This window comes from Enoplosus armatus, chromosome 19 (genome assembly GCF_043641665.1).
Source record: "Enoplosus armatus isolate fEnoArm2 chromosome 19, fEnoArm2.hap1, whole genome shotgun sequence".
In the NCBI taxonomy this organism is placed as follows: domain Eukaryota; kingdom Metazoa; phylum Chordata; class Actinopteri; order Centrarchiformes; family Enoplosidae; genus Enoplosus; species Enoplosus armatus.
In genome coordinates, this window is record NC_092198.1 from 8,691,611 (window position 1) to 8,708,263 (window position 16,653).

At 41.6% G+C, this 16,653-nt stretch overlaps 1 protein-coding gene across 1 annotated transcript in view; it reads right to left on the minus strand.

Annotated features, from left to right (window-relative positions):
• Positions 1-16,653, minus strand: part of LOC139302197 (MAM domain-containing glycosylphosphatidylinositol anchor protein 2-like) — a 154,264-nt gene that overhangs the window by 32,285 nt on the left and 105,326 nt on the right. The window contains exons 9-10 of the mRNA XM_070925817.1: positions 15,305-15,625; positions 5,062-5,334 (exon numbers count right to left, since the gene is read on the minus strand). Of these exons, the coding sequence (XP_070781918.1) occupies positions 5,062-5,334; positions 15,305-15,625 (594 nt within the window). The remainder of the gene's footprint in view (positions 1-5,061; positions 5,335-15,304; positions 15,626-16,653) is intronic.

A 16,653-nucleotide genomic window follows, 5' to 3' on the forward strand; every position in this document is an offset into this window, starting at 1 on the left:
GAGACATCAAACATAAAGTACAGAAGGCTTAATTGATTTTTTAAAATCCTGTTTATAACAGCAGAACCAATGCAATGACTCATAACAGCTCAGTAAAACCCTTCAGGCAAGAAGTTGACCTTGTTTGCAGACTTCCTTTTCAATTTTTTAAGGGTTTATGAACATGTTTTCTTCTTCTTCAGAAAAACACTTATACCACCATATGGTGAGCGTTGCTATATGGTGCTGGGCTGAAGTGTGATATAGGCCTTTGTGGCAGAAATGACGCTTACATATGGATGCACAGCTGGCCGAGACAAACCCAACAACACCACACCAATAGCTAACTGACTATAGGGAGAAGACATTAGAGACATTAGAAGACTCTGTGGTAATTGCCTGGTTGAGTCCTTCTGGGATAGAGAATGAAATCTCTCTGTGCCTTCTTTTCTTTAAGGGAAATGGCAGTGAATTTGTAATGAGTCACTTCCACTTCTACTATTCAGCTAAATCTTCCTCAACTTCATCCATCCTCACCTAATGCACTTGAGCACCCCCACTCCCCCAAACAAAACCCAGAAAGATTTCTAATCATCGATCATATTAACTGGGATTGAATTTTGTTTGTCTTTACCAACTGTGGCATCTGATGTTACCCTTCTTGGCCAGTGTAAATGGGAGGCTGCTCTAGAGTGACTAATCTTGTGAAACTGTATTGATAAAAGAAGCAGAACCGTGAAAAATAGGTCAGGAAATAAAATTTTAAAAAAAACACAAGGAGAGAAAAAAAGCAGAATAGATTGCATCTGTCCTTCAGGTCTACCAGACTTTCACAGTCTGATCACAGATAACATTATTCATATGCTGCCTTTTTACTTTGACCATGTAATGTCAGTTACTACCTACAGGATCCATCAATGTCAGTGTGTTTCTTTTAGCTGACAGTATTCAACATCATCCACCATCTAGTGCAGGGGTGAGGTTCGACCCAGGTGAGCTGGGCACAGATTATAAAGGCAGATAGCTAAGTTACTAAAAACCATGTCTGGAACTCAAAGCTAAGGCACAAATGTTCAGGGGAGACCAACACTGATAAGGTTTATAAACCCCTGAGATAGAGGAATGTGCAGGTTTGAAGGTAAAATCAATTTAGTTTTCTTCTTTTACTTGGAAGATAGGAAAAATGATAAGGATAAAAATAACACACACACACACACACACACACACACACACACACACACACACACACACACACACAGACATCAGATTGTTGTACTGTAGCTCAAAAAGGCCCATGAGGCCTATTTAAAACACACCTCAAAGAGCCAAACAAACATACAAAAAATAAATCAAGATGACAAAAACATTACTCAAAGTGCAGACGAGGCAAAACAGAAATTAGATAGTAAGAGTGTGTGTGTGTGTGTGTGTGTGTGTGCATGCGTGCGTGTGTGTGTGTGCGTGTGTGTATGTCACACTAAAACAAATACATTGTCCTCCTAAAACATATGCAGATATCTCATTGCAGCCGACTTTGGGCACCAAGTTCCACAATGTGATTTCTGCATCATTAGGAACAATGGCTACAATAAAAAAGGGAGAGTGGGACCATGCAAGCACATCATTATGTAGAATCTGAATTCATTGTACAAGCAAACTCGCAAAAAACACAGACAATGAATATTTGAACACTGTCCCAGAGAATTTACTTGTTCTTCTCCTCTAATTCATGACAGACTGCCAAAAAGAGGAATTAAACGTGGGAGAAATGAGAAACATTGTTTGCCCTTTCTTTGTGAATTTCAGAATTCCAGCAAAACTGCAGTCTGCATTGTTCGGGAGACTGGTCGATGAAGAGAGAGAGGGAGGGAGACGCGTGGACTAGCTCTGCAGAACTAGTTGTTTTGAATTTCAGTTTTGCAGTGATTAGACAAATGCAATGCCTTAAAGGGGCACTCCAATGATTTTAAATATGAAGTTCAGTTTACTCTTCATGGTTAGTCCTACTCAGCCTGTGAGAACAGTTTTATAATGTCTGTTTAAGTATAACCCTGATGATGTCACCGGGTTATCTTAGCTTGAACATTTTAATAGAAAGCCTGCGTTACAAACTGGAGGTTTGAAAGAAGTGGGCATTTAGGAGATAGAGGGGGTCTGAAAGACACAATAGAATTGCATTATGGGATATGTAAGACCCAGGGTTTTAGGGGTGTAGCTCATTCTCTGGGCTAAAAGAGTATCTCAGCCTCTGCTGCTTCCATTTGGACGATCTTTTTTCTTTTCATCTGTCTCTCAACTCTATGAAGTGCGATACTAAATTGATGGAATACACCTTTAAATGCCACGTCTGTGTATTCCCTGACCTGCGTTTCATACTATCACTGCTTCATCAATACACATTTGCAGCCAAAGGACAGGATGTACAGTAAATGCAGACTTGTACATAAATCACTGTCGGCATCAGACTGGACTGAAATCAGAGAAGAAAAGCAGCTTGAAGACTCAAAGACAGCGTTTTTTCTCCTTTTCTCCCAACTCTCACTCTTCAGAGGAGCCTGATTTCAGTATTTGCTAAAAAGTCAGGGTTCCCATGACAGAGAGGCTGAGCCAAAGCTCAGTGGTACACATTACATCCCTCTGAGGGGTCTCTCCCCTGGCACAATTTAATGGCCAACTTGGCCATTACAGCCAACTCACTGTTTCCACAGATGTCCCAATGGCTTGGCACATGGGCATCCATGCACATGCACATGAACACACAGTCTCCCCCTGGCACAATACACTTTTTGAGGCAACAACGTTTATATAAGCCAACGAAAGGCCTGATGCCCGACTTTGGTGAGTTTTCATGTGTCTGTCGGCATGGTAACATATATGTTTTGCATGGTATGTTGACTGGATCTGTGAGTTTATTCGAGCTCACTGTGGCTTCAGGCCAAAACTCCTGACTAATATGTTTATTACACATCAACACAGTCCAAGCGGAAGTCTGGGAGAGTGCGGTGAGGGAATACCCACTGAGGTATGTACCTGTCTTCACTCTGTAAAGTGAGCAAACCAAGATACTACCCAACTGCATGAGCCATGACAAATATTTCATGAGCTTCATCTTGAAGTGGGCTTACAAGTCATAGAGAGGAGCTGATATCCACTTTCCCTCCAGTAGAATATTTATTTCAGCCACACTACAGAATAGTGATGATCTCATATTGTGGCTATTGAGATTCAGGATAAAATAATAAAAAAAAAACTCTTAAAGAATAAGAGCTGGAATTAAGGGAATGGGACACGCCAGATTTCATGGATGATGGGAGGAACCAAAGTGGATTTTCTGCACCATGCTCCTGTGCTCAGGGGGTTACTAAAAGAGCCTCAATACCTTTGGCAACCACTGAGTCCAGATGGTGGGAATCTGGAGCATTGGGCGGGAGGAATGGAGCGGTGGTGGGAGACAGAGGGAAGGAGGGATGGAGGATGAAAGCGAAAGACGGGGAGTGTAGGTAGAAAGAGTGAGCAATAGCAGGCAAAACCCCAGCCCTGTTGAGAAAACAAATGGCTTGAGGGGACTATCTGCTTCTGTGTCTCTGCTCTACCTGTTTCGCCAGAGAGGACTGATTTATGACACACGGGGAGGGGTGGGGGATGGGGGGGTGTCCATCTCTCTCTCCAGGCAAGCTGGAGGTAAGTGGGAGAGAGGGAGCACGATAGAGAGAGGTTTAAAATGAGAAAGATGAAGAATGAGGGAAAGAAAACATGGACAAAGAGAGAAGGAAAGAGCAAGAGAGGAGATAGAAAAATCGGGTGCAGAAAGGTACGATTGGAAGACGGCAATGGATGGAGAGAAGTAGACAGTATCAAAGGGGGGAGCAACCTAAGTGGCAGAGGATCAAAGTGACAAATACTCCTCCTGTGACCCTGCAGCTCCTGTCTCTAATGGGAGGTCTTGGAGATTGAAACCTTGGCCAGAGTTCCTGCGGTCACTCAGCGCCACCAAACTAATTTGGTCCTGTCATAACAACCAACTAGGAGATGGACACTTGCAGCTCTTGATGAGAAAAAAAGTCAATCTAGAAAATAGCAGGAAGGGGGTAACTGTGTATTATCTGAAAGAACAGGTTTACCATGTGAGACAGAGAAAGAGCCGACATGATTGACGCGTCCCATTCAGATTGAAGATCTGACAATTGCTTTTCTTTCACTCTTTTTTAAAAATCAATTGTCTATCACAGGGACATCCATGCCCCTAAAACAGTGACAAGGACTGTTGTATGTTGGAGGAGCTAATTTTAGTTGTCCAAAACATTCACAGCGAACACTCTAATTACCAACTGGAGTGCATACTGACGAAGCTGTTGTAGACATGCAGGTGTGTGGCAACAAAATGGCTGCTATCAAATGCAGCTTCAAGGTGAATGCAACAAACTGAAAGTCCATTTTTTTATACCACTAATGTCTGCAGGAAAGTGAAATACGGTATGTGTATGGTATACAAATAACTGACTCAACACAAGCAACCCCTGCCAAACTCACTATCCAAGACAGCATTTCACCAAACACACTGGTTAGTCGTCATCCTAAAAGCTTTTTCTCTGTAATGTAAAAAAAAAAAAGGACTGTTTGAAAATTCAAACAATAAAGCATCAACCTAACCTCTGTCTTGCTTGTTCATGTATTTAAGCTAAGAAGCCACACAACGCTGTTTCTTTATGTCCATGTCTTCTACAGACATGCAGCTTTAGCCTCAGTCTTTTAGTATGACACCTTTTTACAGGGTTCAGCCAGAGACCAACTCATGTTGCTAATGTTAGCTAGCTACAGCTGATGAAAATCTGCTAGTTGTCGTGTCAGCCATCAAAATCAACAGTCCTGACTAGAAATGAGAAGTCGCTTTTGTCTACCTTTGTCTGGAATCAACGACCCATTATTTAAAAATGATCAAGAATTTTCAATGACAAATCTGCCCCCATTATCATTGTATCAGCACGTGTCTTGTGAGAATAGAAAGGCTAACAGGCATAGCAACACTGATTTGGGGCTAGGGCTTAGCGAACAGTCAATTCTTTAATAATAAGCACTCTTTACCTGTAACCTGGAAGGTGCATTTGCCTGCTCCGGCCTCGTTGATGACATTACAGGTGTACTCCCCCCAGCCGTCTCGATTCAGGCTGCGAATAGTGTACTCTGTCTCGTCTCTTTGGGCGTCGAAGGCGCCGGCATGCAGCAGCCGGTTTGACAGAAGCCACTCGAATCGCAGCACACGGGAAGGGTGGGCTCGCAGCACCCTGCAGGTCATCACCACAGGCCTCCCCAGGCCTTGACGCATCTCCATGTAAACCGGCTCCACTGTTGGAGGGTCTGTGGGGGAGACAGAAAGGCTCAGATGAGTTCAGCTGACATTTGCTAAAGGACAGCAAAGTGTGTAAAAGATGTAAGTGCATCGGAAATATGAAAGAATATGGAAAAAGCTTTGGATAAAGAGGGCAAAGGAGGGACGGTCTGTTGACGTCTATACAAGACAGACGCTATTCAGGTAAGGGCCCTCTCAGTGAGACTAGATTGCCTCTGACCTCCAGAGATATTTGCAGAGAAAAAATATCTGGAAGGCAGAAAAGACAGTCAGAGCACCAAGTCTAGAAGAGTTAGGCATGAGACGAATAAAGAAATATATTTGAAAACTTAAACAAGGACATGTTATGAAAGTGTGAAAAGAATTGGAAAATGGCTCTGAGCAATGTACTTCAAGCTCACCAAAGACGCAAAGAAGCTTTTTGAATGATAACCAACACATATTTAAATCATGCACAGACACTGAAAGGAAGAAAAACATTTTAGAGGACATTCATATTGTGAAATGAATGAGAGCGGTGAGCAAGGAGAAAAAGGTGAGATTCAGGCATTTTGTTAGTTAACTTTAAACAATCAGCACTGCAAATTCAATACATGAAAAATGACGGGTGAAAACAATTCACCCGTCAGTGCGACAACGACATGCTTCATGGAAAATTGGTAACAGGATGATGTGTTCCTCAAGCTTTCAAAATAGAAAATTAATAACTTATTTGAGTATCTGACAAGCTTCACTTCTTCCCACACTGACAACCTGGTGGTGAATTATCTAGCCCGTCATCACATAGCGAAGTGAGGGGCTGCATATGACCTCGATGCAACCCAGACCCTTCCTCTGCAAAGTGTGATACGTGTGATTTTATATTTTAGCCTATGTTAAATGTGTATTAGATTATGTGTGTGGAGGAGAATGTGAGTAAGTGCTTGCGCACTGAAATGGTTATGAATAATTTCCCCATCTTAAGCATCTTTGCTCTTGACATGCTCATACAGATGCTTGACAAAAGTCACGGCGGGGCTTGAAAAACAACAGTGAATGCTGAGGAGAAGAGACAGAATGACACAGAGCCCCTTAATTGCCTGAAATTTGCATAATTCCTGACAGAGTAAAGGAGAGGCGGGTAGCTATAGCCAGGGCTGGGGATGTTACTTTTAAAAATGTAATATGTTACAGATCACTGATTACCTGATTGAAACTGTAATCTGCAACATAATCTTCTACATTATTCACACACGGTAATATAATCTAATTACTGAGCCTTCCAAGCTTGATAGGATATGCAATTTAATGAACAGTTTATTAAAATTTACAGCACATTATTTGATAACACTATTAATGTCATTATCTACAACCTTAAACAGCCATGTTTTAAAAGATGTTGAAGATACTAAAATCTCACAAGCTAAATCTTTTGAAAGAATCTAATAAATACTCGTCTGTTTACCAGAACATTTGGCGCAGTGTTTTTAGAGAGGTTCAAGTTTGTTTTTCTGTTACACATAATTGAGTTAACCTCAGCCCAGCCTGTAGAACAGGGCAGGTCCTCCAGGCCCGAGAGGTGCACTGGGAAACGTGGGCTGTACACATATAACAATCCAAAGTGGGATTTTACTTTCTTGCCCTTGATGCTAATTATCACACAACATGCACAAAAACCCGGAATTCACACAGTAGTGTCACTACTGTGTGAATTAATGACACCATTAGATCGCATAATGACCAGCTGAAATGTGAAAAAATAATAAATCATAAAAACATGGGATGGCAGAAAAGGTAAACACAAATCTTCCAAGAGAGTTGGACGGATAAGAAAAACTATGTAGGTGCCTACTTCACCTGATGTTGTTCACAAGGTGGAGAGTAAAGTGGCTTTCATCTCCGCTAAATGAAACAGCAATCAGTTCCTCCTTCAAATGAGCCTTGCCCGGGCTTTTACCCAAACCCAACGGATTATCTCCGACTCCAAAAGAAGGGTCGGAATCTCTACTTATCACATTAAAATTGTAGGTTTGTGTGCGGCGGTGAATCACAGCCCAGCTCCACAGCCTCCCTGAGTGGCACTAGACCAAATTGCAGTAAGTGCATTTTCATTGACACAGAAAGACAAATGAAGACAGGTTTTGGGTCTGCAGCAAATGAAAAAAGAGAAAAGAAAAATCTCTTATATAACCAAAACATCCTTTAAACAAGGGCACATGCCTCATCTCCCCCGTGCATCTCCTGTGAAACAGCTGCCCAGTGAACATGAGGAAAAAGGAGCGAAAAGGTCCTGAGTGATATTCCCTGAGCAGTGCTCGCCATGGTTAGCGTAGCAGCGAGGGCGATGAGGGCTCGCAGTTGCTGTAAGTCACAGGCTGAGAGAAAACCCTGAGCCCTGGCTGAGATGTAATCCATCATCAGTCACCGGTGGATACCTTGACAGTAATGTGGTGAAAAACAACATTTAGGGGTACTGAGGCCTTTTCCCTGTGGTCCTTACAGACCGCCATCTACAGGGAGGAGGACAGAACAAAGACACGGGTATACATGGGGGAAATATGCATGTGTGTCTTTGAGCGTGTGGGAAGCCGAGGTGAATTTGTGTGCCTGTGTGCACCTGCATTTCTCAAAATACCGCTTGACTGGTTTACAATAAACTACAGCTTCAGTCTAAATGTGTTTCATTTTTCTTCCATGTGCTTCGGGTGAGTGCATCAAGAGAAGGACATGCAACTCCTGTGGGCAAGGCTGCAAGAGTAGATCGTACTGTACAATGTGTGCAAGAGCACATGAAATGTGTACATGTGACTGCATTCCTTCTATATGGTTGGATGTTCATTTGGTCTTTCTTGTTTCGCTTTCATCTTTTTTTCTCCCTGGAGCAACAGAATGTTTTCCCTCATGGGTCACTGGATGGCAGAAGTACCAATACAACAATATAAAAATACTACATGGAAATGTCAAAATTCAGAAATTATATCAGCAAAATGCACTTAAATGATCAAAAAAAAGCAATAGAATAATGGCCCCTGATACATTACCAACACTAATTCTCATGTAAAAGCTGATATTCAAATAATGGCCTCACAAACAAATAAAGGTCAGCCGATAATAATACAGTCTGGGTAAAAAACAAAAATGAAAGGGGTGTTATTATCTGTAGTCTACTACAACAGGGCACATGGTAAATTAAGTATAATGTAAATTTCCAAAACACTTATTCCATCAGTAGAACAGAGTCATGTTTTCTCTCTGTGATGTTAAGCTACCGTCAACAAAACTCAACACCTCTTGATGTTTTCTCACATTAAAAGCATAACTGGAAGACTTTTAATGTGAACATTTTTGAGAAAGAGTTTCATCCATGGTAACATAACATCATTTGGGGGGAAAAAGCAAAGTGGATAATTTAACCTCTGTGGGCCTCATACAGTTATTTAAATAAACTACCTGAGAAGTTTAGAGGGGAAATCACTCTCTGGTGGAACTGCTAACAACTCATACAGTAGACATCTAAAATATGACAGGTTTCCCCAACTAAGCGCTGCTTTGTTCAGGAGTTACATGCCAAAAAGTACCATTGATTTCATATTTTACAATGTATTATATTTTATGCTATATGTTTATGGAGTAAAAAGTACATTTCCCTCTGAAATGTAGTGGAGTATAAGTATAAAGAAGCATGAAATGGAAATACAAACACCTCAAAATTGTACTTAAGCATAGTACTTGACTAAATGTACTTAGTTACTTTCCACCACTGCTGGACAGCTGGTGTGACATCAGTGCTCCTTGTTGATACATCCATTTATTTATAGTCAGTGGACACATGTTGGATTAACATGTGACATAGCACTGCTCCATTCACTCAGAAATATGTCACTTTTTCCCCCCACACACCAGCCTTCAGCAGCTGCACGTAGGGGTACCAAAGAAACAAAGGCCTTGTTTTTAGATGGAAGCAAAAGCATTCTTGTGGGAGAATAACCTTTGTAGCATAATATGCTTCAATATCAAGTCTTGATAGAGGAAATAACATTCATTAGGAAGTCAAACAGATATATACAGAATATGAAATGATAACCCTGATTCAACTGATTTATAATGAGTCCCTGTGTTGAATAATGTAGGGAGCCGCTGCTCCGCATCAACGCGCCCTCCTTCCCTCACGCTACAGCCGTTGCAATCAAACAATGAACTTAAGCACCATCTGCATTACCATATTGTTATTAAAACTTAGGGATAATTTATGAACTTAAATATACAATTAATGATAATCAATGTAGAGTCTTCAGTGCGAGGAGTGGCCTGGTGATCCGCTAATAGGTTTAGCTCCGTCATTGACCAAGTTATGAATTATTCTGTCTAAGCCGTGTGCAGGCTTCTGTTTACAACCTACATATTCGCTGACCTTTTCTGGTGTGGATTTGATGCGGCTGATCAATTCAATATTGTTCCATAAAAAAATATTTCAAAAAAAGGTTATTAAAATTTCATCCCTAAATGCAGCGTGTGAGCCATGTTGTAATGCAAAAGATTAATTGGCTGGCGTTAGGCTGGCGTTAGGCTAATGTGAATCGCTCTAATATGATTCACATTAGAGTGGGCCTCGGGGGCCAGCATTGCGGGCCTTCTTGATGCAGAAAAGAAAATTAATTAAAAACAATAATCGTGTAATTCTGCTCATTACTTTTGCCCAGACAGGAGCTCTTTATCCTGGTGTGTCTTTCTGATGTGTATCAGATAGCGAGTTGCTTGCTCAGGGGGGCAAACGCACGGTTGCATCAGGCAGGTGTCACAGACGATGTGAGGAGGAACAGAAGGGAAGCCTGGATAAAAGATTCCTGTGCATCTGGGCTCAAGAAGAGCTTGATAAGTCTCACTCTGACAGACAGTGGTATCTAGGACAGGAGACCACTCTATACTACCTTCCTCCCTCTATTTCTCTCTGTTTCTTCACTCCCTCTCTCAAGCCCCTGGATCATGCCAAGTCAGTTTGACTAAGAACATTAGGGTGTCACAGCTTGGGATTTGGCGTTTGCAATTCTATTAGAGCGACGACTCTAAAGGCAGACGTCTTCCATTCCCTCTACCTCTCCTCCTGGTGTTGCCTCTGCCAGCCAACAGATGCAGGTTTTTACATATCAAAGCTGTTGACTTGCCAGAGTCGTTCCTTCACGCCTCTAATGCTCTTTGCTTCAGAGGACTGTACCTCGGTCCCTTGATCAAGTTACTAAATGCGGCTTTGCACATGGCTCACCACCAAAGGCGGGTGGCTCACACTGGGACCTGGAAATGCAGGCGAGGAAAGCATCTCAGAGGGATTGGCTTGTGCTTACACACCATGAGACAGGCCAAGAGAAAGAAGGGAGGGGGCATACCGACAGTCGTACTGAGCAAACAACAAAAGCGGGGCCGGATTGTGCTAATAAACTAAATTCTCGAGCTGAGGAAGATGAGCAAAGGTCTATGTATTTGGCAAATGCAACAGAGTCAACAGTGTGTGTTGATGTGTGCACATGGTGGACACATTTCCCCAATATGCTCAAATTGTGTCCAAGCAATCTAACAACTCAAGTACGGATTGATTGTGCTTTTAAAACTTGGGCTTTGATGCCAACTATTAATAAGTAACAACAGTCTGACGAGGAGCACAACTGGCCCTGAAGTGAGAACGTGGCAGAATGATTGATTTATCAAAACCAAAGCCCAACTAAGTCTCTTTATTATGTGTTCGGCTTTGAAGATAGTAAACAGATGAAAGTGCTGTACAACATAAAGAACTCTAGTGCAAGAGAGCTGCTTTATTAAAATACTACACAGGAGTGAATTGACGTGCGTCACTGCCTGTCTTGTACTGTGTGTCTCACCCTGTGATGCAACCACATGCATGCCAGGGCAAATCTATCGTAGAAAAGCAACAGATGTAATGGCATGTGTCTTTCACCTCTCAGTCACCCCCCCTTGCCTCCTGAGGCATGTCTTCTCCATCTGACTGTCACTAACAACAGTCACTCCCTGTAAGTGACCCCTGTCACTGAGACAGCAGCAGTGTGCAATAGGAGATGACCTTTCCCTGTTGGATGTCAGAGGAGACAAATCTTGCCCAAAGGTGCCCATGATATTGACCTCTACTCTAAGACGGGGTCATTCAAAGGTTGTGGACCTTCATAGGAGTTATGCCTTTACTTCTTAGAAATACAGTTAAAGGCTTGTTTTTCAGCTTATCATTTTGGCTTTAACTGGGCCATGAAAGTATGTAATGAATACAAAACCCTGGGCTTTGAATCTTTAGTGTTCATTGTACATTCAGTGGATAGATAAGGCCACCTGAATTTATAGTCTGAAGGTCCTGAAGGTTCCTCATCTCCTCCTTTGAGATCATCTGTTATACCAGACAAAGGGGCAGTTGATCAGTGATTTCTTTTAACAATTCTTGTTATTCTCATTTGTTACATCTTATCCGTCGTCTCATTTTTATGACTACTCTTGATGAAACTTGACATTTTCTCAGACTGAGGAGGACTTTGAGGAGACTTCCTTCCTCCTCTACACGTTATTTTACCCCAGAGGCTCCGTCACGTCTCTATTGACTTTCAAATTCCCATTGAAGTGTTTTATAAACGGAGTGTCTTCAAGCGGCCACGTTCCCAACATTCTAATATTAATCGATTTGTTGTTTGCCTACACTTTTGTGTTAATCGAAAACACATTAGCAGTTCACTTATGATCAACCTTTCCAATTTCTGTACAACTGCACAGCGTCTTATCTTCATTTTGTGTCTGTATTTGATGAATAGTGCATATTAGCACGATTAGAAAATCATAGCAATTTTAGCAAATATCTGACCAGTTAGTTATAATATTAACGTACAGCATGAAGAATTGCCTGAGAGACTTTCTTCTACAGCAGTCTGACAAACATCGACCTCTATTTACAGAGCAGCACTAATTAGATCATTTCTCCGCCCACACAGCGCCGGGATCAGCTGGTCATGTTACTGTTATAATGGCCATGGTGATTAGTCAGAATGTGTTTGGATTTGTGTTTTTATTATTATGTGTTTGTAACAAAATTATATCATAAGTGTGGCCGTTCAAAACAATATTTCTTCATCCAAAACACAGTGGAGACTCATTTGGTCAGTTACACTATTACACACAGTCTTCTTGTGTTTATGTGACATGTGCTTATAATAGTGTAATGAGCTAATTATTCCAAATTATATTATCAGTAAAATATGTATTATACTATGTAGTTGGGTGAAAATGTGTTTTAATTCATGTTGATATATCAGATAAGAGCGCTTGAAAAATGGCACCATGCAAACAGGTACTGCAACACACAGTAAGCTTGCAAGCTAGATAACGCACAAGGTGACTTTGTGCCGCAGAACGTCTTTTTAATCCGATATCAAGGAAAATAACAAATGAAATGCATAATTAATTATAAATGTCATGTCAACTGTCAGCAAATGTAAGCATTTTTTTGTACACTCAAATGAATTTGATGCTTAATAGATGCAAGCTAACTCTAGCAAAAATAGATCAAGTGCCTAAAGATAGCAAAGCAGAGAAAAGTGCCACAAGTGAGACACTTCGGTCTTCGGTGCCTGGTGGACATCGGCACACCAGCAAGAATGGCAGCAGATTATCTGGAGCAGCTCTGATGGTGCTGGATCGTGACGCAGAGGCATCCTGTGGACATTAGGGGTTTATTTTCTTATTGTATGTCTTTTACCATGACGTCTTCATTGTGAAAAAAATAAACAATAAGCAATCAACTCTGTATAGTTTTGTTTCGTGCCTAACATCATAGAGTTATTACATATTTCTTTTTTTGAATTTCCTGAATAGTTTTATGTACTCTACGAAATCCAAAGTTTTTATTGTGTGAAAAAGACTTCTTTTTGTCATTAATGCTTGAGGACATTTTATGCTCTTAATCTTTTATGAGAATAACAACTCTCAACTAAATCCAAAAAAAAGCCTTATATTTTGGGGAGGCCAAAATAAATGTGTCATATTTTGTTTTTAATTTGTCACTGATTTGGAGATGAAGCTGTAGCACGCAATGCAAATGCTGGAGGGGGAAGAAAGGAAGATTGAAAAAAAAAAGGTATTTTCATAATTGCTGCGTAATTGTAGCTGTTGACCAAAACGCTTGTGGACAGTTAGTGCTTATTTGCTTTTTTTCGACTCTAATTGTGCTGCCCTGAGAAAAAATGGTACACAGAATACAGTATGTGGCCCTGCTGCTTTCCAAATGTTAGGCGAGATCACTGTGACCTATTGCTGCTTGTGGCAATAAACCGGCAGCATCATCCATTCTTCAACTCGACGATTGTACATGTGGTAGATAACATAATGTGAGAGACGTGGAAATGCGAGAAAAACACGAGGATGCAGTGTGAACGTACAGCAGCATTTTAACTTTTTTTTTTAAAGCCATTAACACTTATCTTGTTGTTTGCATTCAACAATTTGTCTCTATCACACCACACCCTCTTTGCATGAGGCAGCAGATCCACCAAGTGCTGCTAATTAATGAAGGGCATCTTAGAGTCCAAATTCTTTGTTTAGCTTTTAGTGTCAGCATTGGTGCGTAGCAAAGCCACTAACCTTTGATATGGGCTGTCATCACTGCATAATCATAATCAATTCAGCCAAATTTGGCACAGTCTTCTTCAAAGCACATCAAAACTTCATTAATTCTCTTAACACAGCACAGTGGGTAACAGCCACGCTGAAACGTGAATGCCATAGCAAAGACTACAATAAAAAAAAAAAATGAGGGCAGAATGTGCTAATCCTTGTCAGCGAGAACAGAACAGGGGCTGTTCGTGTTCCTCTTCAATCAAAATATTGGTAGTGGGTGTATCAAGTTTCACTTGAGTAAAAACAATGGTTGAGCTGCCGCCATAATTCTGTTTTATTGTTGACACTTTAAAAGTTGTTGGATATTTTTCTGCAGTCTTATGTTTGGCAGTGATGGGGAGGACATTTAAAACACGGCAGTCAGCATCTTAATTGCCATTTGTATCAGAGTAGTTTAAGAGTGACATACTGCTGCACAGGTTCTTTCTGGATTAGGGTAAATTGTGATGGAAGAATGTATGGATTAACTAAATAGGCCATGAGGAAAACAATGGGACTGTGGCTATGGGACTCAGTTTTTCTACTTCCTATAATCACTTGCCAGAGAATGGTAGCACCCTACATGGGTCGCTTTTCATTTCCTTCCTATCCATCTCCCGCTCTTTTTTTCCAGCAGAGAGAAACATCCCCAGCCCTTGAATGAGTGACAATGCTTTGAATCCCTGACGTTCATTCCAAATATTCCATTCAAATCTCCATAAATGAATACAAAATTAATACTAGTGGGAATAAATTAGCCGCTCACTAATTAGCCGTTAAGGCATTGTTGAATGTCACATCTTAAGGACGGGATGGGGTTTCTCAATGAGCAGCAGTGGCGGGGAGGGGTCTAAGGCCCAGGGATATGGCACATAGTCTTTGGGTCTTGTCTGACGTGGGCATGCACACACACAAACAAACAAACATGCGGACCCTAATAAGACATCAGTATCTAGTATCTAGCGCTTTGTGCCTCTGTTAATATTAGTTTTGCTCAGTTCAAGCTCAGCAGATAAAGTCCTCCCCTTAGTTTAAGAGGTGGAGTCAGAGCTGTTTCCTCTCAGACCTTACTGAGGGCACCAGGGGACTGGACTAATTTTGCAGCCTTCAGAAGGAAATTGGATGGGCGTGGAAGGAAAGAAATGTGAGAATGTTCAATTTTGGTCACACTGGACTAGAACACATAAAGATTAATTACACTGCATACACAGAAAATACATCACAGAGACAATTGACACACCATGCAGGTACACACACACTTTATCACTGCTACAAGTTATACCACAACACTGCAAGATCCATATATACACAAATACAGACACATACGCATTGACAACAAACACCCACAGTCTGTGTACTCACATTGTACGATCAGCTCCACCACGGCCTCTCTGGGCTTTACGTTGAACCCATTATACTGGCTGGTCTGGCAGCGGTACGAGCCAGTCATCTCCCTGGACACATTAACAATACGCAGCACACCGTCGTAGCTCTCCATCTGCATACTGCCGTCCGGCATGGGCGCCTCCTTATCGGCTCGCGACCACAGAATGATGGGCTTGGGCTTCCCTGAAACAAGGCACTCCAGCTCCACTGTGTCACCCTCGCGGGCCACCAAGGGGGACTTGCCCCGGGGGACTGTCAGGTTGGGGGGAACTAAGAAAGAGAAAAACAGAGGAGGGACTGATATGGGGCTCTAGAAAGTCAGCAGGCGGGGTAAGAGGAAATGGTCGACTGGGGGGAGAAGTGGCGTGGGAGGTATTGGGGGTAAGCGAATGAGCATCCAAGTTGGCAATGGCAATGAAGCTGAGTCTCAGCCACATACAGAGCTTGTATGAAGGACCATGCAGATATTAGCAGCAGCAATGGCTAACGGCTGGGACTGGACGATCTGAGCATGTAACCTAAGTAAAACCATCATGGAGGGCAGCGGTGAGGAAGTTAAATGCAATCAAGCAATGGCAAACAATGAACAATGCAATGAAGAGCTGACAGGCAAATGCACTTTGGGACCATAACGGTCGAAGAAAATGATCAATAAGAGCCCTTTTTAACCCAAAGTTTCCAGGAGCCACAGGAACTAAACTCAGGATCTATGTTAGGAACTAAAAGTTCTCACACACAAGGAAATATTTCTGAATACATTACTGAATTGATACCAAAGAACTCACAGAGGTGGAAAAAACAATCAACAAATGCAAACTGATAGTTTGGAGAAAATGAGAGTTAGATGAGAGGATTGATAACACTCTCATATCTGTCTATTAAACATGGAGCTGTAGCCAGTAGCTGGTTAGCTTAGCATAAAGACTGGAAGCAGGGGAAAACAGCTAGCCTGGCTCTGCCCAAAGGTTAAAATACTAGAAGCACCTCTAAAGATCACTAATTAACACATTATATTTGGTTTGTTCACTCTGTACAAAAGCCAAAGAGTTAAAATGACAAGTTGTGGTTTGTGGTTGTGGGGAGGGGGTTATGTGCTGGACTATTTCTTGGCCAGACTCACCTTCATATTTAACTGAAATTCATTTAAGTTTTACTTCTTGCTTTCTTGCTATGTTCACTTGATCGCAGCTCTATCTCTCAATATATCTCGTTCACTCCTGCTCTCAGCTATTTTGCACACACTCTTTGTCTTGTTCTTTTTAGACTAGTCGGAAACCTGGCAACCTAATTTTGTTTTTAGTGTGAACAAAAATTGTACAAGAAAT